Source organism: Crassostrea angulata, chromosome 9 (genome assembly GCF_025612915.1).
Source record: "Crassostrea angulata isolate pt1a10 chromosome 9, ASM2561291v2, whole genome shotgun sequence".
Classification (NCBI taxonomy): Eukaryota; Metazoa; Mollusca; class Bivalvia; order Ostreida; family Ostreidae; genus Magallana; species Magallana angulata.
Genome location: NC_069119.1, coordinates 36,187,196 through 36,198,453, shown reverse-complemented (window position 1 = coordinate 36,198,453; position 11,258 = coordinate 36,187,196). Strand labels below are relative to the sequence as shown.

Sequence of the window (11,258 nt, the reverse complement as noted above, 5' to 3'; positions counted from 1 at the left end):
AGGGAGCGACCAGGATCAGTTTTTGAGCGACCAAGATCATACCTCAATCAAACGGCAGAGGATTAAAAATTTCGCTAGGGGAGTCTGGGACAGAAGTACTGCCAAGAAGGAGAGTTCAGGGACCTCCATGGCAACCCAGACCTTTTGGAGGGACTACTCCAGCCTGTGTCTCCCTGTCATGCCAGACACCCGGGGAAGAGCTACAAAGCTGTGTGGCGTGGATTTGTAACAGCGGGGCGGAGTGGACCGAAAACCCTTGGCTAGGCTAGTAGGGAAGATTTTGAATATCATAAGTTGATAATTTCGGTTGGGGCGTGATCAAATCTATCATAAAGCCCTTCGGGCTTTATTCGATTTGATGACGCCCGACCGAAATTATCACCTCATAATACTCACAAAATAATTCCTTAATCTTTAGATAAAATTATTTCTAAATACTGAATATGCTAGTTATCCTTTTGAACTCGGATCACATACATATGTGCAGGACCTAATCCTTTGACAGTCCCGTTACTTGCTATCAAAGCACACTGATGTTGACTGGAAGAATTTCTCATTGGAAGTGTGTTTATCAATCTTGAGGTTAAACAATGAAAAGATAGGAGAACCCGGTCGAACAGTGGAGATTGATGAGTGCAAAATTAGAAAACGTACACTGTAGATAACACCCAGGAAATAGAGTAGAAGGTGTGTAAGTATTTGGAGGAATCGAGAGGGAAACTAAAAACTGTTTCTTTGAAGACTGGTGGCCAACAGTTAATTACCATGATAAAAAACACATATTACCAGGAACCACAATTTTTGTGACTGTTGGAAGGCCTTTTCTTCTGAGGTATACCAACTTCCTACGGTAAAAAATGTCATGACTTTTAAAACAAATTAAGCAACTGGCGCGCATGCATAAATAACTTTGAATGCAGTAAAGAAATCTCTACCCAAAACTAGAACTGTAAAATCTCTCAATGACTCTTACTTGGTAAATATTGTACAATACAGAAATATCTAAAAAAAAAAAAATACCGACGACAAATTTACAACATTTTTTGACCTTGTTAAAACGTGTTTTCTCTTGTATAAAAGACCTCCTCTACCAAAAGTACAACCAAATCAACCCATCCAATTATCTCAGGAAACGTTCAATGGATTTAAGCTTTGACTTTTTTGCTTCTAGGTAACTTGAAACACTTTTATAATATATGTGAAGTCACGGTCAATTTTACTCTATCAGGAGCTGCCACCCCCTAACCCCCGCTTTAATAAAGCTCAAACGCCGCTTGGGTTTCTAAATTATTTGTTCATTCACATTTAACTTAATGGGACCTATAAATTCGATAGATTTCCACAAATTACTAAATAAATTAATAAAAAGTTTATTTACAACTATAACGTGATTCAATTAGTCTGTTTACATTAAATAGATACATACAGTCAGTTTGTGAATTGATAATATAAACTGATTCAATCTATTTACCATTCACAGTCACTCTGTCACTATTTAGACATGTACCGGTAGTTTAACATTGCAGTTAATTAAAGTTTGTTTACATGTAATATTGGATTTTCTTCACTTTACATAAAGCCGGGACAGCCACAAAGAGGTTGTCTCTGGTGTCCACACATAAGCCCCAAGGACCGTCTAAATTACAGTAACTGTTGTCAATGTAGCGGAGAAACTGTCCGTCCTGATCCAGGATATGGATACAGTCATTATTAAAGTCTGCTATTAGAATCCGACTCTGACGGTCTGTTGTGATGCCTTTTGGATTAAATGATGTCTTAGAGGGAGCACCAGTGTAGGTAAACCGGAGTTTCCCGGCCTGATTGACCACCACTACTGCATCAGCCCAATGGTCTGACACACAGATATCAAGGTTCCTGTTCTCACTAATGTATTTATAACCATAAGTTGTAAAGAGAGGTTGTTTTTGTCATCGAACTGAATACTTTGTTTCACTGTGGAACCAGAGTAACGCACAACTTTTGTTTGTTTATAATTATCACTGACCATGACAACCAGGAGGTCACAATAAGAGGTACTACAGACACTGTGGGGTCTCCATCCCTTTAGTTTGATCACTGTCTGTATCTGTGTGTTGTTCACTATGTTCACAGTTCTATCCCAGTAATCAGTATAAACTAGATCCCCACTCCTTGTCACTGCTATGTCCCATGGAGTGTTCGATGACTTGGTTTTGACTGACTGCACTAGTTTCTCTCGGATGTTGTAGAGTATCATTATTTTGTCATCACCACACATCCATATATCTTCATCATTCAGACATGAAACACTGCGTAATCGGTTAGAAAAATTATACTCGGTGCTAATGTCTGTGATGATCATGAGTCTCAGTGATCTGTCCGGAGGAGAGGACCCAGCACCGGGAGAATCCATGATGTAGCAATGATCTTTTGTTCTGATTAATAAAGCTGACAGAGAATCAAACTGTTGATAAAGCTCTTCTTTGTTGATCTTCTGAGGGGTAAAACTTGGTAAGGAAACTGTGAGTTTTGGAGGCAATCCTCTGAATTCAGCATTCCTGGATTTATAGGCAGAGACAAGGCTGACATTATTGGAGTTAAGTATTTCCTTCAGTTCGGATGAGATCCTTGTGATTTTCAGATATGGTTCATTTGATTTCATCCTCTTGTTTATTTAGGACAGCCAGGTATCTGGAGTCCATTTCACCAAGATCTGATTTCAGTTTTTGGATAACGGTGTCGATTTCTCTATGCAAGTTTTCTCTATATTTATCAATAGCTGTTGTCAATTTCCTGGAGTTTTTAAACAGATCAGCTTTCTGAACAGAAAAGTTAGCAGCAATCTCTTGATATTTAGGATAAATTGATTTCTCTGATTCTTGTAAATCTTTCACTAATAGTTTCTTCTTGATTTCTAGTGTTTTGGCAATGTCAACAAATTTATGACCTTTGTGTTCTTTAGAAGAAGCACAATGTACACAGATAGGAATGTCACATTGTTCACAATAAAGTACACTTAAGTTTGAAGGGTGTTTTGGACATTTTGCCATGGATCCCCGCTTTTCAAATTTCACCACTTTGTGTTCTTTGGAATCATCAGAGAGATGTTCCCCCACACAGGCTTTACACAGATGTATGTGACAAATGTCACAGTACATAGCGGGGACCGGGGTCTCACAGAGACGACACCGTAAAGCATCCTGGGCCCAAGTTCGTGTGGCCATAATCAGTCACCTGGAGGCTTTTCTAAGAAGGTTCTGCAATTTAATAAATGAATACCTGCATTGAGTGAGTCAACACAAAAAAATCACTAGTTGAAGCGATTTATACATTTAGGTTTAGATGAGTCACACATAGTCCATAATTAGTCACCTTGATCAGTGTTAATGGGCTTCTAGGAGAATTCTTAAGAAGAAAAGCATATATAACTAGAGCAAAGCTCGTTGCAAAGCAACGAGTGGGTCTTCCGTTAATGCCGGAAGTAAAGCTGGGGGTCCTGTAAGAAGCTCTTAAACCAATAACACAGTAACTAAAATAAAAAGATGAAAAAATCGAATTATTCCTGGTACGACTTAACAAAATCCGGATGATTTTAAGTACGAATTAACAAAAACCTTTTTGATTTCTAGAACGACTTAACAAAAAAATTCGGAATGTGTTCAAGTACGACTTAACAATTATTTTTTGTACGAGTTTATTTTACTTTGAACATTACGCTATTTTTTAAACCAAGGACGCCGAAACAAAATTTCCGGAAAAATCAATTTTTAAACCCCGATATCTCTATAATGCATCGTCCGATCTTAAAACGGATTCCAGTTTTAAATTAAGCTTAATAAAAGCTCGTTTGTAGCTTTATGATTAATATCAAATTATTGGCCAGAAAAGAGTTATTATAAAACCACTTAGAAGCCCTTCTGGCCCCTAATTTGAGGGGTCAGCCCCTTTTTCTTGTTATCAAATAAAAGGTACCGCTAATATAAACAAATCTTGTTCTACAAGTGTTCACGAATCGTAAACCTTTCTCGATATATCTTAACAACTGTGTTTTAGGGGCTGACCCTTTAACCCCTTACCGGGGCCACTAACAACAAAATGTTTGGTATCATATTGTTAAGAACATTATTTTTAACAACTTCTGTTATACATTGCTTTTCAAAATAATTCACCTTTTTCAGATATTAATGATCAAAATTTTGAATTCTGGCCCCTTAAAACCCCTAATTACGTAATATATGACTTAGGTATGATAATTTATAGATGAACAGCTGTACAATGAACATTTTTGTTTCTTTAATTATTAACAAATTATTGTTCAGTAAAAAGTTATTGTAAGAAATTATTAGAGCCCTCTTGGCCCCTAATTTGAGGGGCCAGCCCTTTTTTATTGATATCAAATTATAGGTCTTACAAATATAAACATATTTTGTTCTAAAAGTATTCACGAAATGTTAATCGTTCTTGAGATATATGTACAAATGTGTTTTAGGGGCTGACCCTTTAACTCCTAAATGGGGTCATAAACAAAAACATTTAAGGTAGCATACTGTACAAAACATTAATTTGAGCAACTTTTGTTCTATATTGCTTTTAAAAATATTTCTCCTTTTTCAGATATTAATGATCAAAGTTTTGAACTTCTGGCCCCTTGAAACCACTAATTACGTAACATATGACTTAGGTATGGTACTGTATAGAAAAACAGCCTAACAATAAACATTTCTGCTTCTATAATTAATAACAAATTATTATTCAGTAAAGAGTTATTGTAAGAAGACTTTACAGCCCTTTGGGCCCCTAATTTGAGGGGCCAGCCCCTTTTTCCTGATATTAAACGAAAGCCCGTGCAAATTGAAACAACTTTTGCTTTACATGTCTTAACAAAATATTTATACATCAAAAGATATCACAGAAAATGTGCAAAAATTTCGTGAAAAAATTTGGTGCCAATTTTCAGGTTCAGGCGAGCTTTGAGGCCTTTACAAATTTTCGTGATTGGAAGCATGGGGGTACATCTACATACATTCGTCTACAATCCCTGAAAATTTCAAGCTTCTATCTAATTTAGTTTTGGAGTAGATGCGTGGACAAAATGACCCTTAAAAATTTACAAAATCGTCAATATCTGAAACCGGAAGTGACGTCATCAATTAAAAATTTTATAATATGTAGCGCCGATCATGCTTTATCCGTCCTGAAAATTTTGTGCGAATCGGTTGGATAGTTTTTGAGAAATAGGGCTCCAAAAAAGTCAGAAAAAGAAAAAAAAGAATAACTAGAGCAAAGCTCGTTGCAAAGCAACGAGTGGGTCTTCCGTTAATGTCGGAAGTAAAGCTGGAAGTTCCTGTAAGAAGCAGAGCTCTTAAACCAATAACAAGAGTAACAAAAATATAGAAGATGAAAAAAATGGAATTATTCCTGGTACGACTTAACAAAATACGAATGATTTTAAGTACGACTTAACAAACACCTTTCCGATATCAAGAACGACTTAACAAAAAAATCCGAATGTGTTAAAGTACGACTTAACAATTATTTTTGGTACGAGTTAATTTTACCTTAAACATTACGCTATTTTTTAAACCAAGGACGCGGAATCAAAATTTCCGGAAAAATCAATTTTTAAACCCCGATATCTCTGTAATGCATCGTTCAATTTTAAAACGGGTTTCGGTTTTAATTTAAGCTTAATAAAAGCTTTTTTGCTGCTTTATGATTAATATTAAATTATTGGTCAGAAAAGAGTTATTATGAAAAGACCTAGTAGCCCTTCTGGTCCCTAATTTGAGGGGTCAGCCCCTTTTTCTTGATATCAAATAAAAGGTCTCGCTAATATAAACATATTTTGTTCTACAAGTGTTCATGAATTGTAAACCGTTCTCGTGATATCTGTACAAATGCGTTTTAGGGGCCGACCCTTTAACCCCTTACCGGGGCCACTGACAACAACATTTTTGGTATCATATTGTTAAGAACATTATTTTAAAGAACTTTTGTTCTACATTGCTTTTAAAAATATTTCTCCTTTTTCAGATATTAATGATCAGAGTTTTGAGTTCTGGCCCCTTGAAACCCCTAATTACGTAATATATGACTTAGGTATGGTAATGTATAGATGAACAGCTGTACAATGAACATTTTTGCTTCTATAATTTAAAACAAAATATTGTTCAGTAAAGAGTTATTGTAAGAAGACATTAGAGCCCTCTTGACCCCTAATTTGAGGGGCCAGCCCCTTTTTCTTGACATCAAATGAAAGGTCTTGTAAATATAAACATATTTTGTTTAACAAGTGTTCACAAAATGTTTACCGTTCTTGAGATATCTGTACAAATGTGTTTTAGGGGCCGACCCTTTAACTCCTAAATGGGGTCATAAACAAAAACATTTAAGGTAGCATATTGTACAAAACATTATTTTGAACAACTTTTGTTCTACATTGCTTTTCAAAATATTTCTCCTTTTTTCAGATATTAATGATCAAAGTTTTGAACTTCTGGCCCCTTGAAACCCCTAATTACGTAATATATGACTTAAGTATGGTATTGTATAGATAAACAGCTGTACAATGAACATTTTTGCTTCTATAATTGATAACAAATTATTGTTCACTAAAAAGTAATTGCAAATAGACTTTAGAGCCCACTTGGTCCCTAATTTGAGGGGCCAGCCCCTTTTTCTTGATATCAAATAAAAGCCCGTGCAAATTGAAACAATTTTTACATTACATGTTTTAACAAAATATTTATACGATAAAAGATATTACGGAAAATGTGCGAAAATTTTGTGAAAAAATTTGGTGCTAATTTTCAGGTTCAGGCGAGCTTCTAGGCCTTGCGCATTTTTCGCAATTGGAAGCATGGAGGGAAATCTACAGACATTCATCTACAATCCCTGCAAATTTCAAGCTTTTATCATGATTAGTTTCAGAGGAGATGCGTGGACAAAATGACCCTTAAAAATTTACCAAATCGTCCATATCTGAAACCGGAAGTGACGTAATCATTTGAAATTTTAATAATCAGTAGCGACATTGATGCTTTATAACTCCAAAAAATTTGGTGTAAATCGGTTGAATAGTTTTTGAGAAATAACGCTCCAAAAAAGTCAGAAAAAGAAAAAAAAGTATAATAATAAAGAAAAAGAAACCGTAGAATAACAGAAGGGTTTTCCGTTGAAAACGGAAAACCCTAATAAAGAAAAAGAAACCGTAGAATAACAAGAGGGTCTTCCGTTGGAAACGGAAGACCCTAATTAGATAGCTGACAAAATAAAATTTCAATAGGTTTGATATGAATAACTGTGGTTTATTAGATCTATAATATATGAACCCCACAAACGGGTTATTAATTCACTCTATTTTGTTGAGAAAAGATCATTAATAAATAATACAAAGCAAAAACATACTCCCCCTCCCTAAAAAAAATACCAAGAAAACATACATAAATACCTTTGGTAAACAGATTTTCTAGATGTAAAAATCAAAATCAAAATCTATCAATCAAGTGGAAAAATCTCATACAGTGTATGTTTTCAATAAATTTTTACTATACCAAAAGTGCATATTTATGGGGATCGTTTTTCATTTAAATAACACGGCGGATTTTTCACAGGATATTCAAATATCATTTGTCAAATTCCAAGCAAACTACATGTATAATCCATATTGGTGATTGCCTCAAGCTCGTGTTATCCGTTTTTGGGTGGTAAACCACATACGAACAAAATTTTGACCTTTGAAGACTCTAGATCATCTGAAACCTTTTTGGTGTCCATTTGACGTAAAATCGTCAACTACATGTAAAGCATAGACTCTAGATACAAATGCAATGTATATTGTACATAAAAATTAACTAGCATTGGTGATATATATAAAAATATACTACAAACCTTCACATTTCAACTGTTCAACACGACGTTTGTAGTCCTATATATATATATTTACTTCCTGGTGTAGCGTTATCATCGCGTGATAATTTAATGTATGTAATTCAGTGGTGGATTCACGGGAGGTGATCCATTGCTCTTCTTCTTTATTCAAATTTCATGGAAACCCCGATAAAGGCCCATTTTCCAAGGTATTTGCGCATTAAATAAGGCTTCGGTAATGCTAAATATAATGGTAATGCATAGCAATACATTATATTTGTTCGTAGATATGTGTAATGCCACAAGTTTAGCATTTCAAGTAATGGTAATATTATGCATTGCTTTCCAAAATCTAGTGTAATACTGGCCTAACAAGGCATTACTTTGCATTAATATGCTTATTTATGCATATTCATTATTTTTTCTTAATTGTGAAGAATTGAAGAAGTGAAAATGTACATGACCACAATTTATTTTTAAGAGGAAAGAATTAATTATTGAGATAAAAATATTTAAGTTGTATCATTAAATAACATATTAAAAGAAAATTAATCCACTTTTTAAATCGTCATTATTACTAACTATAACAAAAGTAAAATAGTAGAAAATATATTATTGATATCAAAATTAAAGCCTAGTCATTTTGTTATAAATAAAAAGGAATAAAGAGAAAAATAAAACAGCTAAAAAATCAAAAAATGTATGCAGATCTTCAAATGTTCAAGTCATTAAAGTGGAAAATGTGAAATTAACCAGGCACCTACAAGTTGTGAGTGTCTGGAAGGGGGGGGGGATGGACTCAACGTATATTTAACATACAGAAATAAACAAAATAGAAACACATTTTAACAAGGAGAAAAAAGATAAAAGTTAGATTACAACAAGGAAGAAAAGAAAAGGAAAAATATGATTATTTCTTCCTCCAAAAAAATCTTAACTGATAATGGCCTGAATATTACATAGTTGACCACGATGCAAGATATGTGTAATTCCTGCTGCACTCGCCCCGACAATATAATGACCATGTTCCATCGTAAAAACCTAATATTAAACATTTATATGTGTATGAAATCAATAATTACTATGGCGTTTCTGTTTGAACAAAAGTCAGACAAAGTATTCGAAAATAATCGATAAATCGATGCAATGTATTCAGAAGCATACTATTGTTTTTAAAAAAGAGATCGAGATTTTTTTAAATTTTTTTTTTGGGGGGGGGGCAGTTTGGTATTCTTGTCGGAAAGGCCGAATACAGCTCAGAAACTATTTGCCATGCAATTACATAGCAGATAATAATCAATAAAATCAACTCCCGTCAGTATATCTGTTCTGTGATTGTTTATGATTTGGATAATTTGGAATTGATATCTAGAAATCCAATGAACATAAAATTGAAAATTGATAAAACGCAAATCAAAGATACTGCCAATGCTTTTATTTATGACAAAGTCACAAAACGTCAAACAGAACAACACTAACTAGAAACTAAATATTATTTTAAAAAATCAACAAAATAAATCATAATTATTACACATTTTATATTTTTCAGATTAATATACTTTTGTTTTAAAAACAATCGATTTTTTTAAGCAATAAGGAAATGAGTTCCAAATAAAAATAAAATAACATGTATAATACAACTTTTTTATTGTTTAAGTTTATTTACCTTATTAAAAAATTCAATTTTCTTAACAGTGAAGAAATGTATTCCAAATGCAGGTAAGTTGACGATAAAACAAAACATATTCATCAATGATTAAAATTTACAGATATTTTACAAAAATTACTGGAAATAAACTCAAGGATTGTATAGTTTGTTAATGTGGTGCAAATTAAAAAAAACTGCTACGTCAAATAACATCTACAATAAAGTACATGCATGTATATAAGGCTGTTCTTTCTCCTGCATCACAAATTCCTAATTTTGCCGAATAATTATTATCAAAACTGCTTTTTAAAGTATTTATTAAAATATGTATAAACAAGCTTGACAAAAGTAGTTAGTATTATTCATCTGACTCATTGCTTGTTGCACATGTTCGAATAAATTAAAATTTAAGTAATTAAATAGAAGATAGTTTTTACTAACACCCCTTATATAGAAAATCCCCCCCCCCCCCCCAACTCTGTATGACATTTTAGATAAACAAGATAAGAAGTTATATTCATTTGCATTACAATATTACAGTCCTCTCATATGAACTGGACAAAAAAAAAACACAACAATTTGATCGGTTCAGTGGTTTTAGCGATAGTATGTCCTTATAATTTGTTAATTTCAACCAATCACAATTCTCCTCTTTCGTTTCTTCTTCACTTCCTCCATTTCCTTCTCTAGGTCATTCTTGACGTCATCATCACACTCCACGAAGCCTTCCATTTTCTGGATTACTTTGTCCACCTTCTCATCCAACTCCTGAAGTTTCTGCTGGTCTTCTGTTTTTCCTGAAATCGAATGAATTGAATTTATTGTATGTGTTCACAACAAGACAAAGAATTGAATTCTATTCTCCAAATCACATATTTTTGAAATATTGTTCGACGATCTTTATTTCTTCACGTAGGATATTAAACAAGAGAAGCCTTGGCAGCCTACCCCAACCGGAAAAACATAAATATCAATCAGGCCTCAATGAAAAAAAAAACAATTGGATGATAAATCATTATATCTAAAATTTTAATTTTTGATTTTAAATTTGATGTCCACGACTACGTGTAAAGTTGGTATTTTGTTGATCTTCAGGCATCTTTTTTGTTTTAGCGATTCATGACTTCAATTTGGTTCATTTGAATCTACTGATATTGACGTTGATGAAAATCCCTGTTCAGATTTCTTTTCAAATATGGTAAAATTAATTGCACAGAGACATTGCCCTTTAAGTCTACGTGCCTAGAGAATTTGTCTAGACGCCTCATCTGTCAAATACTCAACAGAAAAACAAAACAAAGGATATGATACCTTCAATGTAGACATACTGCTGTAGGCGCGGGTCCTTGAAGATATTGGCCACCTTCCTCTTGGGTGGAGACCCGACCCCCATCATCATCTTCATCCTCTTCATCAAATACTCGATCACCTCGTGGTCGTTGCTCTGGTTCTGAGGGTCCCTCCTCACCGCCTCGAACGCCTCCATCAGGATAGTCAGGAAGAAGTTGATCAGGATAAAACTGAAGCAGATACTAAAGAAGCCGAACAGAAGCGGGCCAGTAATCTTGGTCGCACTGTAAGCGGCCTCATAATCGAATTTACCTGTAAGAATCAAACAGCTTGATTGTAGATTTACAAATGATGGCATTGTTAATTGGAATTACATTTTCTTCTTTAAATTAGAGTCAACAAATCCATTTTTGAGGAAACAGTTTATCTAAGTGTTAATGATAGCATTTAATTAAGAGTAAAAATTATTTAA

General features: G+C 33.9%; 1 protein-coding gene and 1 pseudogene across 1 annotated transcript in view; both read right to left on the bottom strand.

Moving 5' to 3' along the window:
• Nucleotides 1-521: 521 nt before the first annotated feature.
• LOC128164108 (tripartite motif-containing protein 2-like) lies at nt 522-7,921 on the bottom strand (annotated as a pseudogene).
• Nucleotides 7,922-9,229: 1,308 nt separating this feature from the next.
• Nucleotides 9,230-11,258, bottom strand: part of LOC128164122 (uncharacterized) — a 74,559-nt gene continuing 72,530 nt past the window's right edge. Inside the window, exons 71-72 of the mRNA XM_052827869.1 lie at nt 10,808-11,098; nt 9,230-10,293 (exon numbers count right to left, since the gene is read on the bottom strand). Coding sequence (XP_052683829.1) covers nt 10,127-10,293; nt 10,808-11,098 — 458 coding nt within the window. The 3' untranslated portion in view covers nt 9,230-10,126. The remainder of the gene's footprint in view (nt 10,294-10,807; nt 11,099-11,258) is intronic.